Source organism: Nerophis lumbriciformis, linkage group LG39 (assembly GCF_033978685.3).
Source record: "Nerophis lumbriciformis linkage group LG39, RoL_Nlum_v2.1, whole genome shotgun sequence".
NCBI classification, from domain to species: Eukaryota; Metazoa; Chordata; class Actinopteri; order Syngnathiformes; family Syngnathidae; genus Nerophis; species Nerophis lumbriciformis.
In genome coordinates, this window is record NC_084586.2 from 7,534,932 (window position 1) to 7,562,500 (window position 27,569).

At 43.0% G+C, this 27,569-nt stretch overlaps 1 protein-coding gene across 9 annotated transcripts in view; it reads left to right on the forward strand.

The window, feature by feature from the left end:
* Nucleotides 1-27,569, forward strand: part of ntng2b (netrin g2b) — a 218,753-nt gene that overhangs the window by 81,002 nt on the left and 110,182 nt on the right. For all 9 annotated transcript variants that reach the window (XM_061931846.2, XM_061931847.2, XM_061931850.2 and 6 more), the window contains one exon: nt 27,155-27,327. In XM_061931846.2, coding sequence (XP_061787830.1) covers nt 27,155-27,327 — 173 coding nt within the window. The remainder of the gene's footprint in view (nt 1-27,154; nt 27,328-27,569) is intronic.

Consider the following 27,569-nt stretch of genomic DNA (forward strand, 5'->3'; position numbering starts at 1 on the left):
ATTCTGGTCACAGCCCTAGTTCCAAGTGTCACACGTTATATAAATCAAACTCATTATTATTATCAATACATGTCCCAATAATTACATCAGGTTTAGGTTACAGAACTGCCAACATCTGGCGTTTGCAATCCTTCCATGCCCTTTTGTCTAAGCTCGATACTTGGAAACCACTTCATTAATGTTAGGGGTCAGGTTCTGTGCAGGTGAAACTTTATGCACTGATTTTTAGGATAATATACACGTCACTGAATAGCCAAAATAAGGCTGGGCCTAGGGCTGCAACTAACAACTAATTTGATCATCGATTAATCTGTCGATTATTACTTTGATTAATTGATTAATAATCGGATAAAAGAAACAAACTACATTTCTATCCTTTCCAGTATTTTATTGGAAAAAAAACAGCATACTGACACCATACTTATTTTGATTATTGTTTCTCATAGTAAAAGAGTGCGGGTACTAGACTGGCCTGCCTGTAGTCCAGACCTGTCTCCCATTGAAAATGTGTGGTGCATTATAGCCTAAAATACCACAACAGAGACCCCGGACTGTTGAACAACTTAAGCTGTACATCAAGCAAGAATGGGAAAAAATTCCACCTGAGAAGCTTAAAAAATGTGTCTCCTCAGTTCCAAACGTTTACTGAGTGTTGTTAAAAGGAAAGGCCATGTAACACAGTGGTGAACATGTCCTTTCCCAACTACTTTGTAGTGCATTCAATTGAATATGGGTTGAAAATTATTTGCAAATCATTGTATTCCGTTTATATTTACATCTAACACAATTTCCCAACTTATATTTACATCTAACACAATTTCCCAATATATATACACACACACACACACACACACATTTTTATATATATATACAGTATATATACACATATATATATATATATATATATATATATATATATATATATATATATACATACACACATACATATATATATATACATACATACATATATATATATATATACACACACACATACATATATATATATATATATATATATACATACATATATACATACACACATATATACACACACACATATATACACACACACACACACACACACACACACACATATATATATATATATATATATATATATATATATATATATATATATATATATATATATATATATATTAAATACATGGGATAGGCTCCCGACCCCGAAAGGGACAAGCGGTAGAAAATTGATGGTTGGATATTTAATACATACAGTATATATATTTTTGCATTCATTTATTTATTTGTTTTTTTGTCGGAAGAAACTAAAAAATTAAACATGGTTGGTTGCATGAACAAAAAACAGGAAGTGATCAGTGAGCAATGGCAATTGGCTAAACAGCCAATCGTGTAACAGAATCACCTATCACGTCTGGTTGCGCCATCTTGTTGTCTCGCTGTTGATTCTCTGCGTGGAGCGGGAAAGTAAAAATGAGTGCTGCAGAGAGCGAAGAAATTGTCGATAAAATAGGAAAAGTCACATCGACAATAGAGCAGTTTTTGGGATTTTTACTAATGAACCGTAGTCTTTTGCCATGCTCATTTTCTTTTCAACCCTCGTCCGTTCCCTGTTTGGATGTTCGGAAACAACAGGTAGGAACTAAAGTGCAGGACTGTATAAATAAAATAAAAAACAAATGTGCTACTTTAAATAATGATTTTGTCCAATAATATTTAAATAATAATTACTGCCGAACATACATTCATTTCCATACCTGAATAAGAATAACAAACCAAATTAAATGTTACGCAGACCACGTAACTTCCTGGCAGTAAGCCTGCAACCCTTTTTTCTTCTCAGGTGTCTCTGTTTACATTTTCACACTTTGCACTATTTTGTTATACTTTATTAAGCATTTCTTACATAGCCCTTATTTTTGCAACTTCATTTGAAGAGGTTATTGTTTAGTTATCATTGTGATTTCAGAATTGTGTTTACATTGTTTGCATGTTTTCCATGCTTGTGTTGACATTTCCTTTCCTTTCTGCCTTGATAGCTGAGTAGATTATAATCAGAAATATTTATTTTTTCCTGGTTCTTATTTTCTATAGGTCATAAAAAATATAAATAATTATCGATATCGACCAATATAAAAAACGTATGTCGTGATACAGTTTTCAGCCATATCGCCTATAGCACTATATTGAGGTGTTGTGTGCCAGTCATCTGTGGTCGTTTTTCTGTCTGGTACAAAATGAATGTGTGTTTGTGTGATCAAACATATTTTTGTTAAAACTCTACTTGGGTAGAGAGAATTCTTTTTACTTTGGCTTGAAGGAAATGTGCACTTTTAGAAATATCTGTTGTCATTCATCTCTGCTTTAGAGTGGTGTTTTGAGATGGTCATTGAATGTTTCCTGACTGGTGATTGCATGAGCGTGGGGAAAACAGAAGGAAAAGTAGGATCTTTTTTGTCAGGGTTCTTTGTTTTGACAAAGTGATTGTTGATCGACCACATCCCCGTCATCCTTTCAACATCAGGGCAAAAACTACAATATTTAATAGACACAAAATAAACATCGCAATTCGGGAGATTCGAAACTTCAGTCAGGATGTCGGTAGACAAAAGCAATATCCGGGAGTCTTCCGGAGAATATGGAAGAGTTGGCAGGGCTTCCAAAGTGCTCTCATACAGCAGACCTATAAAATGCCACAGACGCATCTCTGGCCCCGTTTACTCTGCACATTAAATCAGATTTTTTTTTTTTGCCCTCAAGTGACACGGATATGATATCTTTTTGCCAGTCTAAACGCTCCAAAGTGCTTCCAAACTGATCTTTTCGCTTCGGATTCAGGCCACATCAGGAGGTAGTCCGACTCCGATTGGAATCTGATCTTTTCAAATGTGACTTCAGTCCGAATTGAACTTTTACATCATCTTTGGGCGAGGTACGCCATTCGTGTGCGCAGGAACAGATGCGGCCCGCCAGCTGAAGTGGATACTTCATCACAATATCCGGTTTCGGGGAGCAAAGTATTTTTCTGGCGGCCACCTTTTCAGTGCATCACTAGTCATTAGTGCACAAATAAGTTGTTTACGTGAGTTGAAAAAGTGTAGATCCTAGTCTGTATTGCCTCTACTTAACAGTAGGGCTGCAACAACTAATCGATTAAATCGATTAAAATCGATTATAAAAATAGTTGCCGATTAATATAGTCATCGATTCGTTTGATCTATGCTATGCGCATGTGCAGAGGCTAATTTTATTTTTTATTTTTATTTTTTTTTAAATAAATCTTTATTTATAAACTGCAACATTTACAAACAGCTGAGAAACAATAATCAAAATAAGTATGGTGCCAGTATGCTGTTTTTTTTCCAATAAAATACTGGATAGGATAGAAATGTAGTTTGTCTCTTTTATCTGATTATTAATCGATTAATCAAAGTAATAATCGACAGATTAATCGATTATCAAATCAATCGTTAGTTGCAGCCCTACTTAACAGCCATCAAAAGATTAGAACCCCTCCCAGGTATCATACAATATATATATATATATATATATATATATATATATATATGTATATATATATATATATATATACACACACACACACACACACACACACACAGGTAAAAGCCAGTAAATTAGAATATTTTGAAAAACTTGATTTATTTCAGTAATTGCATTCAAAAGGTGTAACTTGTACATTATATTTATTCATTGCACACAGACTGATGCATTCAAATGTTTATTTCATTTAATTTTGATGATTTGAAGTGGCAACAAATGAAAATCCAAAATTCCGTGTGTCACAAAATTAGAATATTACTTAAGGCTAATACAAAAAAGGGATTTTTAGAAATGTTGGTCAACTGAAAAGTATGAAAATGAAAAATATGAGCATGTACAATACTCAATACTTGGTTGGAGCTCCTTTTGCCTCAATTACTGCGTTAATGCGGCGTGGCATGGAGTCGATGAGTTTCTGGCACTGCTCAGGTGTTATGAGAGCCCAGGTTGCTCTGATAGTGGCCTTCAACTCTTCTGCGTTTTTGGGTCTGGCATTCTGCATCTTCCTTTTCACAATACCCCACAGATTTTCTATGGGGCTAAGGTCAGGGGAGTTGGCGGGCCAATTTAGAACAGAAATACCATGGTCCGTAAACCAGGCACGGGTAGATTTTGCGCTGTGTGCAGGCACCAAGTCCTGTTGGAACTTGAAATCTCCATCTCCATAGAGCAGGTCAGCAGCAGGAAGCATAAAGTGCTCTAAAACTTGCTGGTAGACGGCTGCGTTGACCCTGGATCTCAGGAAACAGAGTGGACCGACACCAGCAGATGACATGGCACCCCAAAGTTGGTTTGGTTTGCATTTCCTTTGGAAATCGAGGTCCCAGAGTCTGGAGGAAGACAGGAGAGGCACAGGATCCACGTTGCCTGAAGTCTAGTGTAAAGTTTCCACCATCAGTGATGGTTTGGGGTGCCATGTCATCTGCTGGTGTCGGTCCACTCTGTTTCCTGAGATCCAGGGTCAACGAAGCCGTCTACCAGCAAGTTTTAGAGAACTTCATGCTTCCTGCTGCTGACCTGCTCTATGGAGATGGAGATTTCAAGTTCCAACAGGACTTGGCGCCTGCACACAGCGCAAAATCTACCCGTGCCTGGTTTACGGACCATGGTATTTCTGTTCTAAATTGGCCCGCCAACTCCCCTGACCTTAGCCCCATAGAAAATCTGTGGGGTATTGTGAAAAGGAAGATGCAGAATGCCAGACCCAAAAACGCAGAAGAGTTGAAGGCCACTATCAGAGCAACCTGGGCTCTCATAACACCTGAGCAGTGCCAGAAACTCATCGACTCCATGCCACGCCGCATTAACGCAGTAATTGAGGCAAAAGGAGCTCCAACCAAGTATTGAGTATTGTACATGCTCATATTTTTCATTTTCATACTTTTCAGTTGGCCAACATTTCTAAAAATCCCTTTTTTGTATTAGCCTTAAGTAATATTCTAATTTTGTGACACACGGAATTTTGGATTTTCATTTGTTGCCACTTCAAATCATCAAAATTAAATGAAATAAACATTTGAATGCATCAGTCTGTGTGCAATGAATAAATATAATGTACAAGTTACACCTTTTGAATGCTATTACTGAAATAAATCAAGTTTTTCAAAATATTCTAATTTACTGGCTTTTACCTGTATATATATATATATATATATATATATATATATATATTAAGGCTGCAACAACTAATCAATTTAAATCGATTACAATCGATTATAAAAATAGTTGGCGATTAATATATTCGATTCATTGGATCTATGCTATGCGCATGTGCAGAGGCAATCTTTTTTTTTTAATGTATTTATTCTTTTTTTTTTTATAAACCTTTAATTATAAACTGCAACATGTACAAACAGATGAGAAACAATCAAAATAAGTATGGTGCCAGTATGCGTTTTTTTTTTCAATAAAATACTGGAAAGGATACAAATGTAGTTTGTCTCTTTTATCCGATTATTAATCGAAGTAATAATCAACAGATTAATCGATTATCAAATTAATCGTTAGTTGCAGCCTTAATATATATATATATATATATATATATATATATATATATATATATATATATATATATATATATATACATCCATCATTACATTATTTTACTCCTCTCTGAGCTGCCACCTTAACGTGGTAGAGGAGTTTGCGTGTCCCAATGATCCTAGGAGCTATGTTGTCCGGGGGCTTTATGCCCCCTGGTAGGGTCTCCCAAGACAAACTGGTCCTAGGTGAGGGATCAGACAAAGAGCAGCTCGAAGACCTTTATGAAGAAAACAAACAAGGAACCCAGATTTCCCTTGCCCGGACGCGGGTCACCGGGGCCCCCCTCTGGAGCCAGGCCCGGAGGTGGGGCACGATGGCGAGCGCCTGGTGGCCGGGCCTGTCCCCATGGGGCCCGGCCGGGCACAGCCCGAAGAGGCAACGTGGGTCCCCCCTCCAATGGGCTCACCACCCATAGCAGGGGTCATAGAGGTCGGGTGCGATGTGAGCTGGGCGGCAGCCGAGGGCAAGGCACTTGGCGGTCCGATCCTCGGCTACAGAAGCTAGCTCTTGGGACGTGGAACGTCACCTCGCTGGGGGGGAAGGAGCCTGAGCTAGTGCGCGAGGTGGAGAAGTTCCGGCTAGATATAGTCGGACTCACTTCGACGCACAGCAAGGGCTCTGGAACCAGTTCTCTCGAGAGGGGCTGGACTCTCTTCCACTCTGGCGTTGCCGGCAGTGAGAGGCGACGGGCTGGGGTGGCAATTCTTGTTTCCCCCCGGCTCAGAGCCTGTACGTTGGAGTTCAACCCGGTGGACGAGAGGGTAGCTTCCCTCCGCCTTCGGGTGGGGGAACGGGTCCTGACTGTGGTTTGCGCTTACGCGCCAAACCGCAGCTCAGAGTACCCACCCTTTTTGGATTCACTCGAGGGAGTACTTGAGAGTGCTCCCCCGGGTGATTCCCTCGTTCTACTGGGGGACTTCAATGCTCATGTTGGCAGCGACAGTGAAACCTGGAGAGGCGTGATTGGGAAGAATGGCTGCCCGGATCTGAACCCGAGCGGTGTTTTGTTATTGGACTTTTGTGCCCGTCACAGATTGTCCATAACGAACACCATGTTCAAACATAAGGGTGTCCATATGTGCACTTGGCACCAGGACACCCTAGGCCGCAGTTCCATGATCGACTTTGTAGTTGTGTCATCGGATTTGCGGCCTCATGTTTTGGACACTCGGGTGAAGAGAGGGGCGGAGCTTTCTACCGATCACCACCTGGTGGTGAGTTGGCTGCGATGGTGGGGGAGGATGCCGGACAGACCTGGCAGGCCCAAACGCATTGTGAGGGTTTGCTGGGAACGTCTGGCAGAGTCTCCTGTCAGAGAGAGTTTCAATTCCCACCTCCGGAAGAACTTTGAACATGTCACGAGGGAGGTGCTGGACATTGAGTCCGAATGGACCATGTTCCGTGCCTCTATTGTCGAGGCGGCTGATTGGAGCTGTGGCCGCAAGGTAGTTGGTGCTTGTCGTGGCGGTAATCCTAGAACCCGTTGGTGGACATCGGCGGTGAGGGATGCCGTCAAGCTGAAGAAGGAGTCCTATCGGGTTCTTTTGGCTCATAGGACTCCTGAGGCAGTGGACAAGTACCGACAGGCCAAGCGGTGTGCAGCTTCAGCGGTCGCAGAGGCAAAAACTCGGACATGGGATGAGTTCGGTGAGGCCATGGAAAACGACTTCCGGACGGCTTCGAAGCAATTCTGGACCACCATCCGCCACCTCAGGAAGGGGAAGCAGTGCACTATCAACACCGTGTATGGCGAGGATGGTGTTCTGCTGACCTCGACTGCGGATGTTGTGGATCGGTGGAGGGAATACTTCGAAGACCTCCTCAATCCCACCAACACGTCTTCCTATAAGGAAGCAGTGCCTGGGGAGTCTGTGGTGGGCTCTCTTATTTCTGGGGCTGAGGTTGCTGAGGTAGTTAAAAAGCTCCTCGGTGGCAAGGCCCCGGGGGTAGATGAGATCCGCCCGGAGTTCCTTAAGGCTCTGGATGCTGTGGGGCTGTCTTGGTTGACAAGACTCTGCAGCATCGCGTGGACATCTGGGGCGGTACCACTGGATTGGCAAACCGGGGTGGTGGTTCCTCTCTTTAAGAAGGGGAACCGGAGGATGTGTTCTAACTATCGTGGGATCACACTCCTCAGCCTTCCCGGTAAGGTCTATTCAGGTGTACTGGAGAGGAGGCTACGCCGGATAGTCGAACCTCGGATTCAGGAGGAACAGTGTGGTTTTCGTCCTGGTCGTGGAACTGTGGACCAGCTCTATACTCTCGGCAGGGTCCTTGAGGGTGCATGGGAGTTTGCCCAACCAGTCTACATGTGTTTTGTGGACTTGGAGAAGGCATTCGACCGTGTCCCTAGGAAAGTCCTGTGGGGAGTGCTCAGAGAGTACGGGGTATCGGACTGTCTGATTGTGGCAGTCCGCTCCCTGTATGATCAGTGCCAGAGCATGGTCCGCATTGCCGGTAGTAAGTCGGACACGTTTCCAGTGAGGGTTGGACTCCGCCAAGGCTGCCCTTTGTCACCGATTCTGTTCATAACTTTTATGGACAGAATTTGTAGGCGCAGTCAAGGCGTTGAGGGGATCTGGTTTGGTGGCTGCAGGATTAGGTCTCTGCTTTTTGCAGATGATGTGGTCCTGATGGCTTCATCTGGCCAGGATCTTCAGCTCTCACTGGATCGGTTCGCAGCTGAGTGTGAAGCGACTGGGATGAGAATCAGCACCTCCAAGTCCGAGTCAATGGTTCTCGCCCGGAAAAGGGTGGAGTGCCATCTCCGGGTTGGGGAGGAGATCTTGCCCCAAGTGGAGGAGTTCAAGTACCTCGGAGTCTTGTTCACGAGTGAGGGAAGAGTGGATCGTGAGATCGACAGGCGGATCGGTGCGGCGTATTCAGTAATGCGGACGCTGTATCGATCCGTTGTGGTGAAGAAAGAGCTGAGCCGGAAGGCAAAGCTCTCAATTTACCGGTCGATCTACGTTCCCATCCTCACCTATGGTCATGAGCTTTGGGTTATGACCGAAAGGACAAGATCACGGGTACAAGCGGCCGAAATGAGTTTCCTCTGCCGGGTGGCGGGGCTCTCCCTTAGAGATAGGGTGAGAAGCTCTGCCATCCGGGAGGAGCTCAAAGTAAAGCCGCTGCTCCTCCACATCGAGAGGAGCCAGATGAGGTGGTTCGGGCATCTGGTCAGGATGCCACCCGAACGCCTCCCTAGGGAGGTGTTTAGGGCACGTCCGACCGGTAGGAGGCCGCGGGCAAGACCCAGGACACGTTGGGAAGACTATGTCTCCCGGCTGGCCTGGGAACGCCTCGGGGTCCCACAGGAAGAGCTGGACGAAGTGGCTGGGGAGAAGGAAGTCTGGGCTTCCCTGCTTAGGCTGCTGCCCCCGTGACCCGACCTCGGATAAGCGGAAGAAGATGGATGGATGGATGGATACATTATTTTACTTTAATTTAAATTAATATTTAAAACAAATTATTTTTGTCTTTTATTTTGCAAAGTAGTCGTAGCGAATTTCTTGTTCATTTACAGAATTTTGTCAACTTCCTTTGTTTTCAATTTATCGAACTGCGCATTCAAGTGCCGCCGAGGCCACATTGGGACCACATTGTGGCTGGTGCGCCTTTACACTGGAGTCTGATAAAGATCACATTTTACGTATAATCCAAACAACCAGCTGGAAAAAAATCAGATTTGGTCCACTTTTGGTTAAATGCATGACTGTTTGTATGTATGTATATATATATATATATACATATATATATATATATATATTTATTTTTTTTATAAAATGCTAGGTTGCTTTGTCTCCAAAACTCCTGCTTCTTATTTGCGTCATGATGCACAATGGGCTCGCGTATGATTGGAACCACACACACACACACACACACACACACACACACACACACACACACACACACACACACACACACACACACACACACACACACACACACACGCACACATACATGCGCGCTTCAGACTGAGTAGTAAACCAAAGAAAAAACTTCTCATCCAAATGACCCTTGCGCTTCAAACCAATGGTCAACCGAATGGTCCAAGTTTTATTTTTAAACCGTCCCATCCCTAGTACATTGTGTACTTGGTGGGCAAATTGTACAGTGTAATGTTGTCTCAAATCTACTACCCAAAATAATGATCATAAAATTATCTTCTTCTCTTCATTTGATGGTGAATTGCAACCATCCATCCATCCATTTTTCTACCGCTTGTCCCGTTCGGGGTCGCGGGGGTGCTGGAGCCTATATTAGCTGCATTCGGGCGGAAGGCGGTGTACACCTTGGACAAGTCGCCACCTCATCACAGGGCCAACACAGATAGACAGACAACATTCACACTCACATTCACACACTAGGGCCCATTTAGCAACCACTGAATGCAATTTGGATATCCAATGTACATAGAGTGCATCCGGAAAGTATACACAGAGCTTCACTTTTTCCACATTTTGTCATGTTACAGCCTTATTCCAAAATGGAATAAATTCATTTTTGTCCTCCAAATTCTACACACAATACCCCATAATGACAATGTGAAACATTTTTTTTAATTTTGCAAATGTACTACAAAAAAAAAAAAAAAAAAAAAAAATCACATTAAGAATTCACAGCATTTGCTCAATACTTTGTTAATGCACCTTTGGCAGAAATTACAGCCTCCAGTCTTTTTGAGCCACAAGCTTGGCACACCTATCTTTGGGCAGTTTCGCCCATTCCTCTTTGCAGCACCTCTCATAGTCCATTAAGTTGGATTGTAAGCATTGATTTTCATCCAGGATGTCTTTGTACATTGCTGCATTCATCTTAGTCTAGTCAGGGAGGTCATTCCTCTGAATAGATAAGAACCTTCCAGAAGGACGACCATCTCTGCAGCAATCCACCAGTAGAGTGGCCAGACGGAAGTCATTTCTTAGTAAAAAGACTCTCAGACCATGAGAAACTAAATTCTCTGGTCTGATGAGACAAATATTGAACCCTTTGGCGTGAATGGCAGGCGTCATGTTTGGAGGAAACCAGGCACCGCTCATCACCAGGACAATACGGGGACGGCGTGGCGAAGTTGGTAGAGTGGCCGTGCCAGCAATCGGAGGGTTGCTGGTTACTGGGGTTTAATCCCCACCTTCTACCATCCTAGTCACGTCCGTTGTGTCCTTGGGCAAGACACTTCTCCCCTTGCTCCTGATGGCTGCTGGTTAGCGCCTTGCATGGCAGCTCCCGCCATCAGTGTGTGAATGTGTGTGTGAATGGGTGAATGTGGAAATACTGTCAAAGCGCTTTGAGTACCTTGAAGGTAGAAAAGCGCTATACAAGTATAACCCATTTATCATTTATCATAATACCATCGCTACAGTGAAGCATGGTGGTGGCAGCATCATGCTGTGGGGTTGAATTTGTAGACTAGTCAGGATAGAGAGAAAGATGAATGCAGCAATGTACAAGAGACATCCTGGATGAAAACCAATGCTTCTCATCCAACTTGAGAGGTGCTGCAAAGAGGAATGGGAAAAATTGCCCAAAATTAGGTGTGCCAAGCTTGTGGCATCGTTGCTGCCAAAGGTGCATCAACAAAGTATTGAGCAAAGGCTGTGAATACTTACATGTACATTGTTGTTGTTGTTCTTTTCATAAATTTGCAAATTAAACATTGTCATTATGGGGTACTGTGTGTAGGATTTTGAGGACAAAAATTAATGTATTCCATTATGGAATATCAATCAATCAATCAATCTTTATTTATATAGCCCTAAATCACAAGTGTCTCAAAGGGCTGCACAAGCCACAACGACATCCTCGGTACAAAGCCCACATACGGGCAAGGAAAAACTCACCCCAGTGGGACGTCGATGTGAATGACTATGAGAAACCTTGGAGAGGACCGCATATGTGGGTAACCCCCCCCCTCTAGGGGAGACCGAAAGCAATGGATGTCGAGTGGGTCTGACATAATATTGTGAGAGTCCAGTCCATAGTGGATCCAACATAATAGTAAGAGTCCAGTCCATAGTGGGGCCAGCAGGACACCATCCCGAGCGGAGACGGGTCAGCAGCGTAGAGATGTTCCCAGCCGATGCACAGGCGAGTGGTCCACCCCGGGTCCCGACTCTGGACAGCCAGCACTTCATCCATGGCCACCGGACCTGTGCCCCCCCCCCCCCCCCCCCTCAAGGAAAAGGGGAGCAGAGGAGAAAAGAAAAGAAACGGCAGATCAACTGGTCCAACAGGGGGGCTATTTAAAGGCTAGAGTATACAAATGAGTTTTAAGATGGGACTTAAATGCTTCTACTGAGGTAGCATCTCTAATTGTTACCGGGAGGGCATTCCATAGTACTGGAGCCCGAATAGAAAACGCTCTATAGCCCGCAGACTTTTTTTGGGCTCTGGGAATCACTAATAAGCCGGAGTTCTTTGAACGCAGATTTCTTGCCGGGACATATGGTACAATGCAATCGACAAGATAGGACGGAGCTAGACCGTGTAGTATTTTATACGTAAGTAGTAAAACCTTAAAGTCACTTCTTAAGTGCACAGGAAGCCAGTGCAGGTGAGCCAGTATAGGCGTAATATGATCAAACTTTCTTGTTCTTGTCAAAAGTCTAGCAGCCACATTTTGTACCAACTGTAATTTTTTAATGCTAGACATAGGGAGACCCGAAAATAAGGCTGTAACATAAGTTGTGGGGGGGAAAGTGAAGCGCTGTGAATACTTTCCGGATGCACTATGCATGTGCAAAAACATCAATAGTTAACAACTCTTCAATCAGTCGAGCCTCAGAGTGTAAGAAAAAAAAAAAGACAGGTTTACGATTTCCGGGCGGGGTTGGTGGGTTATGGATTACCTGGTTCGTCTGGAGGGAGTGCAAGTGTGGGAGAGGGGACGGGCAGTGGGTGGGCTTAGAGGGATGTGGGCCACGTCTAAAACTAAAAAGGCTGTGAGGTGGTACTCCAGGAGGAGGGGGGAAAAAAATTGATTACCTTCCATCAGAGAAAGAAATTTATGAAGCTACAACATAAACGCAGTCATGTCCAATTAGCTGCTCTGAATTTACAAGGCGAGGCGGAGGAAGTGCGAGGGGACCGGGCTGATAAAGACTTCAGTTGAAACCAATAAGGCGTGCAGCTGATCAATGATCCCGGCTTCACGTGGCTGCCGCGCCTCGCTTAGTCGCCTCCCGCTGCGCTCGCCGTGTGAAGGGAGGGCCTGCTGCCTTTTGTCAGCTACAGGAACATCACGCTTGACTCAACCGTGGAACTGGGGTTTGGTTGGCTTCTAAACGAGGCGAGCTTGTTGATGCCTTGCAGTAAATCTCCCATCAATCTAAAAATAAGTGTTCACTACCGCTAGACACCATACCTGCTGGTTGAAGGCCGGGCTGCACTCTTATATTGTTAGTTATATTCCTGTCACATCGCGTGAGAGGAAGTTGGGGGCGTTAATATTTTTTGCAATGCAGTCTGCTGAAAATGACGGAAAGCGCCAGTCTACATAGCAACTGACGCTGTGGTCAAAGTTGGAATTGCCTCAAAACACTTTTTAAGATGTTTAGCACTCTACTGCCGTCTGGTCGGCTGGAGTGGACATTGCAACTCCCCAATTCGTCACGTTTCATGTGTCAGGTAAACCGCGACGAATGGGACTATATGAACATCCTTCCTACTGTAATGTTACACTGTGGAAATTGAGTACGCCTCTGTACGCTACCAGATGTTCTCTAAGTGACCCAATTACAATTTGGACAAGCTGATCTGGAACTAACACATTTGGAAGTCTGAATCTAAACAAGCTTTTGGAAGTCTGAATCTCAACAAGCTCTTGGAAGTCTGAATCTAAACAAGCTTTTGGAAGTCTGAATCTCAACAAGCTCTTGGAAGTCTGAATCTAAACAAGCTCTTGGAAGTCTGAATCTAAACAAGCTCTTGGAAGTCTGAATCTAAACAAGCTCTTGGAAGCTGTGTGTAACAGCATCTTTTGTACTGTGTTAAAGGGGAACTGCACTTGTTTTGGAAGGTTGCCTATCATTCATAATCTCTATGAAAGAGAACATGTGTTTTTCTATTTTTTATGCATTCTAAGTCGTTAAAAAAACGACATGTATGAGGTGGCTAACAATGAAGCTAATGGAAGTATACTAATCCGCCTTAAAGCCCTCTAAAAAACATGCCAACAACACTCCATTTACATTTCGTGACCTGAATATTAACCAAGCATTAGGGATATTGTTATTATAAGCGCTAACGCAGACTATATTTAGCGGCGCTGTGATCACAGAGAGCAAACTAGCTTACTATACTGAGCTGCTGGTAAAGGTTAAATATGGATTATAGATAACCAGAATAGTAAAAGGTTCTGGCCATAAATTGAGAAGATGGTAAACGCTGACATTCAACTTAGACCCGCAGATGGCGAGAAAGAAACGAAAAGACGTTTGTTTGCGGCACCTTTTCTTTATTATTTTGTGAGAATAAGGATTAATTCTTCATCTAAACAGGAATATATGACCATTTTATCAGTCGGCATACCGGTGAGAGCAGACGTTGTACATTAAGTGATTGTTTTACTATGTTTGTATTTCTTGTTTAGCACTTAGGCAAGACAAGGGAATTTTATTTGTAGAGCATAAATCGGCAATTCAAAGTGCTTTACAGAAAAAAAATTAAAATGTAAATCAGAACATACAATCATCATAAAAACAATCATAATTAAGTCAAATCAATGAAATACTGGAGATAAAATAATTCAGTTGTTACATACACAATTAAATAAAAGGGTTTTCAGGCTGGATTTGAACCTTGCCAACGTCGAGGTCTGTCTCACATTTCCTGGAAGACTATTCTAGATTTTAAGAAGATAAAACTGAACCGCAGTTTCACCATGCTTGGTCCTGACTCTGGACACCAGCAGGAGACCACTCCCTGAGGTTCCCAGAGCTCGAGATGGTTCAAATGCCTCAAACGTGTCAGAGATGTACTTTGACACAAGACCATGAAAAGACTTGCACATAAGAAGAGCTGTTTTAAAGTCGACTCTCTGAGAAACAGGAAGCCAGTGACCTAAGCACTTGACTAATATGGTCTTATATCCTAGTTCTAGTCAGGACTTGAGCAGCATCATTCTTATGTACTGCAGCTGCTTTACAGCTCGTTTTGAGCGCCCAGTGAGACGGCCATTGCAGTAGTCTAACCTGTTTGAGACCAAGGCATGGATTAATCTTTCCAAGTCTGATTTAGACATTATTCCTCTGATTTTGGCAATGTTTTCCAGGTGGTAAAAAGCTGCTGATGTTATTGACTTTATGTAGCTGTTAAAGTCATACTTGCCAATCCTCACAAATTTTCCGGGAGACTCCCGAAATTCAGCGCCTCTCACCTACTCAGTGGCCTAGTGGTTAGAGTGTCCGTCCTGAGATCGGTAGGTTGGGAGTTCAAATCCCGGCCGAGTCATACCAAAGACTATAAAAATGGGACCCATTACCTCCCTGCTTGGCACTCAGCATCAAGGGTTGGAATTGGGGGTTAAATCACCAAAATGATTCCCGGGCGCAGCCACCGCTGCTGCCCACTGCTCCCCTCACCTCCCAGGGGGTGATCAAGGGTGATGGGTCAAATGCAGAGAATAATTTCGCCACACCTAGTGTGTGTGTGTGACAATCATTGGTACTTTAACTTTAACTTTTTAAAACCTCCCGGGACAAATATTCTCCCGATTTTCAGCCGGCGCTGGAGGCCACGCCCCCTCCAGCTCCATGCGGACTTGAGTCCTGCCCAATCACGTTATAACATCTATGGCTTTTAGAGAGTGCACAACTGCGCACACAACAAGGAGACGAAGCAGAAGAACGAGGAAGATACAGCCATGGCGACGCCGACGACGAGTAAGATGAAGAAATACGCTTGTAAGTTCCAAGCCGCAGCTGCGATTGGACCTGGATAGCCTCCGGGAAGAAGTAGTGGAGTACCAAGTGCTTGGCAGTGAAGATCTTCCTCAGGAAGCAAAGATTGACCAGTTTTGGGCCATGCTCGGGAGAGATGTAAGATTCCAGACTCTAGTGCATTTGATGAAAGCACTTTTGTGCGTGCCACACAGCAATGCATCATCAGAAAGGGTGTTCAGCATGGTTCGAAAAATAGTGACAGAGAATAGAACAAGGATAGACAATTCAACGCTTATCTCAACAATGTCATGATCAGTGGTCCGGATCATGTTTTGTTTAGTTATGTTCTGTTAGTTTTGGACTTCTTTAGTTCCGTCTGCGCTTCCTTGTTTGCTTTTGTCACCATGGCGACTCATTATTTTCACCTGTCATTTGTTGTTTGGATCACACCTGTTTGTAATCACTGACTCTATTTAAGCCTGCTTTTGCCGGTCACTCGGTGTGGCTTCATTGTTTGCTTCACGCGAATGTCACGTAAGTTTTTGAGTTATGATTCCTGTGCTAAGCGATTCTTTAGCTTCGAGTGTACCTGTACTAAGTAGTTAGCTTAGCTTCCCGTGCGATCGGCACGCATCCCTTTTGTTTTGTTTTAGTCTGTTAATGTCCATTTATGATTTATGATAAATAAATAATTTCTTGGTCCGGAGCCGTCAGTGTTGCAACGAACCGCAGTGAGCTGCAAACCCCGCCGTGACAGAGTAGATGAGTGTTATGTGTGTGTATATGTGTAAATAAATGAACACTGAAATTCAAGTATTTCTTTTATTTACATATATATATATATATATATGTATGTGTGGGGAAAAAAATCACAAGACTATTTCATCTCTACAGGCCTGTTTCATGAGGGGGGGTACCCTCAATCATCAGGAGATTTTAATGGGAGCATTCACATACCATGGTTTGTATAGGGCACAAAGTGGGTGGGTACAGGCTGGCCTAGGGGCGTGGTGATTGGCTCATGTGTTACCTAGGAGGTGTTTCCGTCTATGGCGGCATGTTGTTACAATTTCGCTGCGCTTGTTGAGGGATGACAGGTCTGGACGGTAAATAATAAACAGTTTCTCTTTCAAGCATAGGTTGCATCTTTTATTACCACTATTGTAAGGTGTGCTGGATGCAAGAATTTGCCATGTTATTGAATATTCAACATTATTGACTACGACTCAATCACAGGCAACGAAAGAAACATCATCATCCACGCAAAAAACTCCATTCTCATCCACAACAGTACACCATGGCAAAAAAAGAACAATGCAACATTTGACGTCACTATGGGAAGTTTTGACGGAGCAGAAATGTGTGAACTCGTTGGGAGTTTCCTCCTCTCCCAGCTCGCTGGCCTCAATCTGAACCTTGGTATTTACCGTGATGACGGACTGGCAGTGTGTCGCGCCTCGCCAAGGAGCAGCGAGAATACCAAGAAGCGCATATGCCAAATTTTCAAAGAGAACGGCCTACGGATCACGATTGAAGCCAACAAGCAAACCGTCAACTTCCTTGACGTCACTTTCAACCTGAGAAATAACAGCTACCAACCATTCACGAAACCCAACACAACACTCCAATACGTGCACCATGACAGCAACCACCCACCCACCACCACGAAAAGAATACCTACCGGAATCAATAAAAGGCTATCGATGCTGTCATCTAGCAAAGCTGAATTTGACCAAGCAACCCCCCCGTACCAAAAAGCCCTTGATGAAAGCGGATACAATTTCACCCTCACCTATGAACCCACGCCAGGAAACCAGCCAAAAAAGAACAGAAAACGAAACGACATCATCTGGTACAATCCCCCATACAGCAAAAACGTCTCAACTAACATTGGACACAAATTCCTCAATCTGATTGACAAACACTTTCCCAAAGACAACACCCTAAGAAAAGTATTCAACAAGAACAACATTAAATTGAGCTACAGCTGCATGAACAATATACGACAAATCATCTCAAACCACAACAAAACAATTGCAAATGAGCCGTCGGCCCCCAGACAGAGCGACTCCAAAACCAACAAAGACTGTAACTGTCGAAAGAAACCTGATTGCCCTCTCAACGGGGGGTGCTTACAAGCATCAGTTGTCTACCAATCTAAGGTAATACGCAAGGACATTAACACATCCGACACATATGTAGGATTAACCGAGGGAGAATTCAAAACCAGATGGAACAATCACAAGGCTTCTTTCAGGAACAAAAACCTGCGAAATACCACAGAACTCAGCAAACACATTTGGGACCTCAAAGACAATAATGTTGAATATTCAATAACATGGCAAATTCTTGCATCCAGCACACCTTACAATAGTGGTAATAAAAGATGCAACCTATGCTTGAAAGAGAAACTGTTTATTATTTACCGTCCAGACCTGTCATCCCTCAACAAGCGCAGCGAAATTGTAACAACATGCCGCCATAGACGGAAACACCTCCTAGGTAACACATGAGCCAATCACCACGCCCCTAGGCCAGCCTGTACCCACCCACTTTGTGCCCTATATAAACCATGGTATGTGAATGCTCCCATTAAAATCTCCTGATGATTGAGGGTACCCCCCCTCATGAAACAGGCCTGTAGAGATGAAATAGTCTTGTGATTTTTTTTCCCACACATACATATATTGCGCTCTACTACGATAACCTTATTAAGACATATATATATATATATATATATATATATATATATATATATATATATATAGCTAGAATTCACTGAAAGTCAAGTATTTCTTATATATATGAAATACTTGACTTGGTGAATTCTAGCTGTAAATATACTCCTCCCCTCTTAACCACGCCCCCCGCCCCCAACCACGCCCCCCACCTCCCGAAATCGGAGGTCTCAAGGTTGGCAAGTATGGTTAAAGTTCAAGTCTGAGTCCACTTAGCAATACTGCTGCATGCTGCTCAGTGTTTTACTAAAACCCAATCTGAAAAGTTGTATTCAGGGTCAAAAATATACATTTCTGGATCATCATTTGTCCCAAAGTAGTCTTTGTTGATTCTCATGTAGTCTGCCATGACTAGCAGTGTTGTTGTTGTTGAAGGAAAAAGCGAATGATGTGATGCGTCTGTGAAATTAATACGCTGCAGTATGCTTAAAAAGAGCAAAATACGTAACTATTACATGTTATTATTAATGTTCCTGTTACTACATTACATATATACTTACAGCGTGTATATAAAATGATGATACAGGCTTTTGGATGGTTTAAGAGCACTTGGCAGTGGAATAGAGCGACTCTCATTGGCTCCATTGATAGCTAACTTTTGCTAGCATTTATTTGCGAGTTAGAATGCATAACAAAGAAAACATATGTGTGCTTGTCTCTCATAAGAATTGTAAATGATAAGCAAACTTCCCCCAAAAACGTGGAGTATCCCATGGAAACCTCATAGCCTGAAGTACATACCAATATAGCAAAAAAGACGCAAAGGTGACAAAAAACTTGAAGTTTGTTACGCTGGAGCGCGTTCTTTGATTATGTAGTTGACCAAAATTGGTGCTAGGGCTGGGGGATATGGACCAAAATTGATACTGCGGTATTTTTAGTCTGAATGGCGGTATATGATATATACAAAAAAACGTGCAAAGTGCTTGACTTTGTCTAAGTGTTTTACAACTAGATAATCAGTGTTGAGTACTCAGATTATTTTGTTGTAAGTAGTAAAGTAATGTGTTTATTCTTCCATCCATTCATCCATTTTCTACTGCTTGTCTTATAAAGTAATTAGTTAGCCGTTACAATGTCAAAGCAATTTTCGTTCATTTTGTTAATTAATGTTAGGATAGATGGAGCTTCTATTCGCTCACTGCGGTTAAAACCGCTGGTAGTTAAAGTTAAAACTACTTTTCAGCCACCCAGCCGCTTTACTACAGTAGGTTAGTCCGCATGGGTTATGGAGAGAGACATTTTTAAACCAAGGTGCAACTAAACATTTGACACACCAAACAGCAGAGAGGAGCTATCGTTAGCTTCTATGCTAAGTCGCTAACAGAAGTAAACAACATAAACAGATGAGATTACTGACAAAGCCGCTACCAGGAGAGATATAGGTTATCAAGCAAATTGGTGTATGCTTAATGACGCTGTTGTCACTCAACCAGCCAAAAGAAGTCGTTACCAAAGTATTGCATCACTCGGGAGTAGAGAAGTCGGCAGCGCTCCGCCATATTTTTAAAAGAAGTTTGATGCGCAGCGCGTCATTGTGGGTCAAAGAAACCTCCGTAAACACACAAGGGGCTGGGTTGAGCCAAAAAGGATGCCCTGTGCTCCGCCCGTCAGGCGCAGAGAAGAGCAAACGGCCGTAACAAAGGTGCATCAAAAGACACCGGTATGGTGGTATTGTCTCAAATACTGTATATACCACTTTCTAAAATATACCGATATTAACTATAATACCGGTATACCGCCCACAGTGATGGGCAAGCCGCTTGGAAAATGTAGTAAGCTAAGCAACAAGTTACTCTCGATTAAATGTAGCTAAGCTACAAGGGAAGCTATCCCCAGAGAATTGTAGCAAGCTACATTACAGGCTACACGGCAAAAGTAGCTTGCTACATCAAAGCTACATTTAACGGCATTTCTTTCTATGGGCCCACATGTTTAATATCAATGTTAATGTAACTGAGAGTGTACAAATATTACTATTAACTATCTGTCATTTAGCTGGGGACACCCTACAACTACCTCTAGGGGTCCCCACATCCCATTATATGTATTTATTTAGTTTGCCTTTTCTTTGGCCCACCACTATATTGTTATTAATGTTCTCTACCTACAGTAAAAAACAGCTTCTATTTATATCTTGACAAAAAAACAATGACTTGTGTGTTGTTTGGGAACAGTTGGTAATGGTTATGTGCAGTAAAACTTTTCATGAACTCAACTCACCTTGATGTGTTTTTCCTATATTTGTGTTGGACGTCTTAAATGAAGAGAGCAGTTATGATTTTGGTTTACAGAGTAAACAATTAAAAACTAATGTTTGGGACATTGTTTTCTCTAAATGCATACATCTATCTAAATATGGCCAAGGACATGCATTATTGAGGGTTTCCCTGGACATCATCTTCATCACCAAAGGAAAAATGTAATCTGCGGGAGAGAATCCATCTGCCATTTTCAAGTATGTTCTTTTTTTGTTTTTTGTTTTTTGAGTGGTCAGCTTTGTGTCTGTTCTGATTTTGCTTCCTGGTTTCACTGACCTGCCTTATCTTGCCTCTAATTGGTCAGTCCCTTATGTTTCAATCTAACCTAAACCAATTGTGACTCATCATACCAACACCAACCAATCATCATGGATGTTCTCATTCAGGTCATTGGATTTTCTGCATAGCTTTTTGGGTCCGGATTTGTAGTCCATTATCTGTCTTTGTAGCTTTAATGTAAGCTACATGGCTCTAAAAGTAGCTAAACTACAGGAAAAGCTACTCTTGAAAAAAGTAGCTAAACTACCGCCAAACTACTGGAAAATGTAGCTAAGCTATGTAGCTTAGCGACATGTAGCTTGTTACTGCCCATCATTGACTGCTCAGCCCTAATTGGTGCATTGTAGCAAACATCTCAGGGTTGTTGGATCATCAAGTTAAAGTCTTCAAAGTTTTGCTCCATATAGCATGCAGCTGAGATAGGCTCCAGCATCCCCCGCGACCCCGAACGGGACAAGCGGTAAAAAATGGATGGATGGATAGCATGCAGAAAAAAGGTCTAGATATGGACTGCATGACCCTCCCTGAACTACTGAGCAAGTTGTGCAAAATGAAGGAATAGCACTTAGTAGCCTCCCTCATAATGGCTGATTGGACACAGGAGGGTAGAGGTCTCGTACATCAGAGCTGCATCGATGCAGTCAGTCATCAGAGGTCAGAGGGAGTCAATGTGGACCTTTCAGTCAGATGCCTGGCGACCGCTGTACAAGCTGCTCAGCCCCCTGTATCATCCATACCCTCCCACACATCCCCACTATCCAATTTAAACTAAATACAGTTCCGCGAGCAGTGGAGCGCTTTGCAGTAGTTGCCGTATGGCTGAAGGGGTATAGACAATCAAAGCGGAGAAGAAAAGCTATGACATGGAGACTAGGAAGATATACGGCAGAAGCTGGCAGACAGCATTTGTTGGGGGAAGAAAAAAACAGCAGAAAGAGAAAATACTGTAAAAGCGGGAGTGATGGCAGTGTCCCCGCAGAGGGATGGAGGAATCGCGACTGTAAAGAGACAGATAAAGCCCCATTAACGGCTGCTTCCAGCTGCTTTCTCTGGCTTTGCCACTGCATGGCTCCCCCCTTGATGTTTGTTTATCTTTCGTCTTATTTAGAGCCGTAATTGGTACGTCTCTGCCGTCTAGATCAGGCAGCTCTGTCATCATTAAAGACCGCGCTGACATAACTTCACAGAGAGACAGAAACTGGCCAGACATACCGACGGACTGAAAGGACGGCCGCGAAGCCAACACATTAATTGGTCATTGGTGACACGACCATAGGAGGATGTTACAACTTCTGGAACTTATCAACAGGAAATGTCTTTGGGACACCGCAGACAAGCTTTTTCTTGTATTGACAAGAACATCCCGTCTGAAAGTTGTCCAAACAGTTTTACCCACTGTGTGCAGACTTGTCCCTTAGGCGTCCTGACAAAAACCAACACAATCGACAGCTCCGAATGTGTTCAAGGTGTCGACGCCAGCATGTGTCAATTTCACGTCGCAAGTTTGGACACACCCTAAAGACCGAAAGTAAGAGTTTCTCTTATTCCACTTCTTGGTTGCCTCAGTAAACAGACAAGTTTCTGATGGATCCAGCTGTCCCGCCCTAAATTCCTGCATCTCAGAGCTGCGACTCGCGCTTTGATGACTGTGCAAGCAAAGGCAGACATCTCGAGCATTAACGTGCCGTCGGGCCCATGTTTTATTTGTGCAAGGAGGGACTAACGCACGGATGGGGAGAGGTTCCGGCACATGCTGTCAGTCGTAGGAGAGAGACCAAAATAGACTCGGTGCTTGGAAAGTCGAGAGCGTCGCATCGTTCCCGTGAAAGGAGTGCAAGGGAGAGGGGCTCTCGGGATTGGTGGCAGAGAGTCCGACCGTTAGGTCAATGCCATGGTGCCTTTAAATAATCTGAATTTATCTTCAATGAAGTCAAAAACACGACGACGACGACTACTCAGCTTACAGGCAGGCTTTAAAAGTCACCACATGATGAGAGAAAGTTACTTCCTTCCCGCCTGCAAAAATTGTAGGAATACACATACAGTGTGGCAGCCGATTAGGGCAGGGGTGTCCAAAGTGCAGTCCTATAACCTGCTACTTTTTTGCTTTAGCTTTGAACCCTGCGGCCCTTTAAAACGGTGCGGCAAACAGTTAAAAAAAAAAAAAAGAAAAGCAAATACACTGAAAAAGTGTGTTATTGTTTGTGCTATGGTGCCATCTTTTGGATGAGTTCGCTCACTGCAGGTGCTGCAGTGCTTTTCTGTTTAAAGCTTTAAACCGGAAGTACACGTGCCGTTCCGTCTTCTAAGTCATCCATAGTGTTTTTTACTCGAAAGGATTGTTCACTCATCACTCCAAGCAACGTTTGGAAGTTTTACATCCATTTTCTACCGCTCTTCCCGTTTGGGGTCGCGGGGGTGTATTCGGGCAGAAGGCGGGGTCCACCCTGGACAAGTCGCCACCTCATCACAGGGCCAACACAGATAGACAGACAACATTCACACTCACATTCACACACTAGGGCCAATTTAGTGTTGCCAATCAACCTATCCCCAGGTGTATGTTTTTGGAAGTGGGAGGAAACCGGAATACCCGGAGGGAACCCACGCAGTCACGGGGAGAACATGCAAACTACACACAGAAAGATCCCGAGCGCAGGATAGAACCCATGACCTTTGTATTGTGAGCCAGTTTTACAATATAACTAAAACAATTCATACTTACTAAACAGTCCCATGTGTGATGTCTGCAGGAGTGTTTTCATGCATATTTGTACGTGCTATCGTAATGTATTCAAGCTTTGATAGCATTAGCTGATATGCTAACACATTTACGAGTGTCTGTGTTAGTATTATTAACTTACAATGGCATTATTTTTGTATTGTGTAAATTCACCAAAACGTCACCGTGGAGTTATTGAATCTGTTTAGCTGATTGGAGAGCGAGCTTCCGCAGCTAGCGGGTCCATGACGATGACCTCTGTTTTGTCTGATCAGCCATTTTACTGCCGTGTTACAGACAGCGTTTGGAAACACTTGAGGGAATGTAAATAAACATGTACAAAATCTTATTGTGTAAATAACTCACGGAGCAAATAATATATGGAAAACTTTTTTTCTTCTAAAATGTAGTGAGCGCGGCTTAAATACCGATGCCTTCTATAGTCCGTAAAATTTGGTAGTTTTCTAACGGCCCGCAACCCAATTATTAGCATTCTAATATTACAATTAGGCCTTTTATCAATAAATTCAAGTTTTTTTTGTTGCGGACGGTTTAAAAAAGTAAAAAAAAGCTTCTTTTTTTTAATTGAACCTCCGTTGCTTTCGCCTTCCACCTTACTTCCTTAGCGGAGATTCACACACCTAGCAAAACATGGCTAATGCTAATGAGAGCGAGAGGTTTGTTTCAAAGAAAAGAAAAGTGTGGTCAGTGGTTGGTTTTGCAACAACAGATGTGGAGGAAATGACTTCCCGCTGCAATGGCAGCAGCCCAGCAAACTTATTCCAGCATCTGAAACTGTAGCCTCCAGTCGAGTTCGGGGAAATGCATCTCTCTACGAGACAAACAATCTCGGGCTCGAAAGCATCATACCCCAGGTATGTATGATGACGCCATGTATGATGACAGAGAAGCACAGCCAAGACGTGTGAATGAAATAGCTTGTGTTGATCCACTTACTGAAACTATAGTCCTGTTTTGCTGTATTATTTATTTGCATACAATGTATAAGACTACATTTTATTCAAAACGGAGGTTTTAAGTTTACACTTCATTATTCTCAATATTGGAGATTATTATTTATTTGCTAGCAATGTGCAATGGTACAAACATATTTTTTTTCAAGACAGAAGTACTCCTAGAGGAAGCTCTTAATTTAGTTATTTGAAAACGATTCCATAAAAATCATTGCCTTTTCAAACTACCGTATTTTCCGGACCATAGGGAGCACCGGATTATAAGGCGCATTGCCGATGAATGATGTATTTTTGATCTTTTTTCATGTATAAAGGCGCAACATATATAGGCCGTTTTAAAGGAGTCATATTTTATTTTTATTTTTCTAAATGTAAAACACTTCCTTGTGGTAAAACATAGTCTAATGGTGGTTCTTTGGTCAAAATGTTGCATAGATTATGTTTTACAGATCATCTTCATGACGCTTTTAGTCGCTTCCGAATGCGCCGTTTTGTGGGCGGTCTTATTTACGTGGCTCACCTTCGGCAGCGTCTTCTCCCCGTCATCTTTGTTGTAGCGGTGTAGCGTGCAAGGAGGGGAGTGGAAGAAGTGTCAAAAGATTGAGCTAACTGTTTTAATGACATTCAGACTTTACTTAAATCAATAACAGAGCAGCATCTCCTCATCCGGAAACAACAACACAGGAAATGTGTCCCGTGAAAAAACGTCCGACCGGAACTCTAATATCTAAAGTTCCTTGGGTGAATAATGTAAACTCACTACACCGGTATGTTTTAACGCTTTCATGGCAAGTTTACTGGCAGATATAAGTAAGAACTTTACACTACTTTATATTAGAAATGGTAACAGCGGAGGATGAATGCCCCATAACAAGAAGATAGAGAAAAAGAAGAAGCTTATCGACTACGGACTACAAAGGCCGACGCGCGCAGTTTTTCAGGATTTATGCAGATCCCAAATAGAGATCAGCAGGTACCAGAAGGTAAGAAAAGTTTATTTTGCATAATATTGCGAAACAAAACGCCAGATAATATGTCTTTCCTTATACACACACCATAATAATACTTGTATATTTTTAATGCGCCGACAATCCTTCAAGCGGTGTGGCTTCATAGCCTACCAAAGTCGTACTAAAACATTTTGATAGATTTGTGAGCGCCGTGTGTAATGTTCTATATTTTCAATGGAACATATAAACTGTTGGTGTTGTTTACTTGAGACATACAGTATTGCTATCATAGTGCAACCTACACTTATCTCTTATGTTTTCCTGCCATCTACTGGTCACACTTATCATTACACCATGCACCAAATAAAATAGCTTTGAGGTTGGTAAGCTCAACCAAACTTCTTCCTTATATTAGGCGCACCGGGTTATAAGGCGCACTGTCGAGTTTTGAGGGGAAAAAAAGGATTTTAAGTGCGCCTTATTGTCCGGAAAATACGGTAGTAGTTTATGATCAAATAAAAGAAAAATGTGCTATGAATAATGTCTGTCATTTGTATTCATTGGTTTCTTTGAAAAGTAGGGGGAAAAAATTGGAAATCTTTTTGTAAAAATATCGGACATAAACTACAAAAATGGCCCCCGCATCCTTTGGTTTGTCAGTTTGTGGACCAAAAAGTTTTGGTCACTGGAAAACGAAGCTTTTTATATAACAAGTACACCCAAGAAAATGCGTATCCTTCTTAATCTTGCTTTTAAACTCCGAATTCCTGATTTGGTACCCGTCCACTTTTGGAATGAGACAGGCAAGATAAAAAGCAGCGGTGTGTTCTCCCCCGTCACTCACTCGGGCGATCGTCGCCCCGTTTTCCCTCTGCCGTGCTGTCAGTCACGGCGGCGCTCGGTAACACCTGTCTCATTTCGCGACACGTTCTTCTCCTCTCTGCTTCACGCTTCTTTCTCCACGTAAAAAAAAAAAGAGACGTTCAATTTCCCTCTCGGTGCACGTGGACAGCTCGCGTCCTTCAGCGGGCCTCGTGTGATGGATTCTCCCCGGCGCCTCCTGTCAGCTCGTGCAGGCGATCAGGCGGAAGCGCGACTAGTTTATCGGACTGCGCGGTTTTATGAAGGGAAACAGAAATATCGGTTATCTTGTCATCGCTCCTTACGCCCGGTACAGGTGTCGTTAGGGAGGTCAGTTGATTGGAAAGAACGATTCAAACCGAGAGAGCTCAGGTTGGTGTGAGGAGGGAGGATTGAAGCAGAATTCAGCCGCCCTTCTCTGAATATTTGATGCGGACGGATAGCTGTTCACTCCAGTGGAACAAACTGGAATCGGAATCCAGTCGCTCATCTGGAAAAGGCTATAATTTAAAAATTGTATCTGCTGAGTGTTCCTTAAGATCCTCATTTAACTTCCCTGCAGAACTCTTGAGTCGCCACACTCAACCCGTGGTGGGCCTCGCCTGCTGCTGGGGACTATTTAACACACCCGGATGCTATTTTTCAGTTAAAACCCCACATATTAATTTGGAGCCAACAAACAGGAACGTATATAAGTATATAATTCTACCAACCTCCTCAACAACAGCAGATGATCCGAAGAGGAGTCCTCAGCACTTTTTATTTCCTTGGAGTAAAAAAAGAAAAAAACACCTTTAATAACCTGCAGCACTAACACAACACCTTCCGCTGCTGTGATGACAGCTCGCACCATGACCAGCACTGTCCTCATCTGACTTTTTCTTTGTTTCTTCTTTAAGGTGCAAGTGTAACCTCCATGCCTCCCAGTGCCTGCTGCAGGATGGCAACCTCCAGTGCCAGTGTGAACACAACACCACCGGGCAGGACTGCCAGCGCTGCAAGAAGGGCTTCAAGGCCAAGTCCTGGAAGGCCGGCTCCTACCTACCTACACCCAATGGAACTCCCAACACATGTACGTATCCAGAACGTCTCGACGTATCGTCTATACCAGGGGTGTGGAACTTGTTTTCATCGAGGGCCACATCGCAGTCATGACTGCCCTTAGAGGGCCGCTTGTAACAATATAAAAGTATAATCGCCTCATTATATTATTGCCAATGCACTTGGTTATTAGATTTATGTACGTACTAATTGATGGATAACTTGCTTTGAAGTCGTAAGTCAAGGTGACAAGCAGATATTTAAGTATTTATT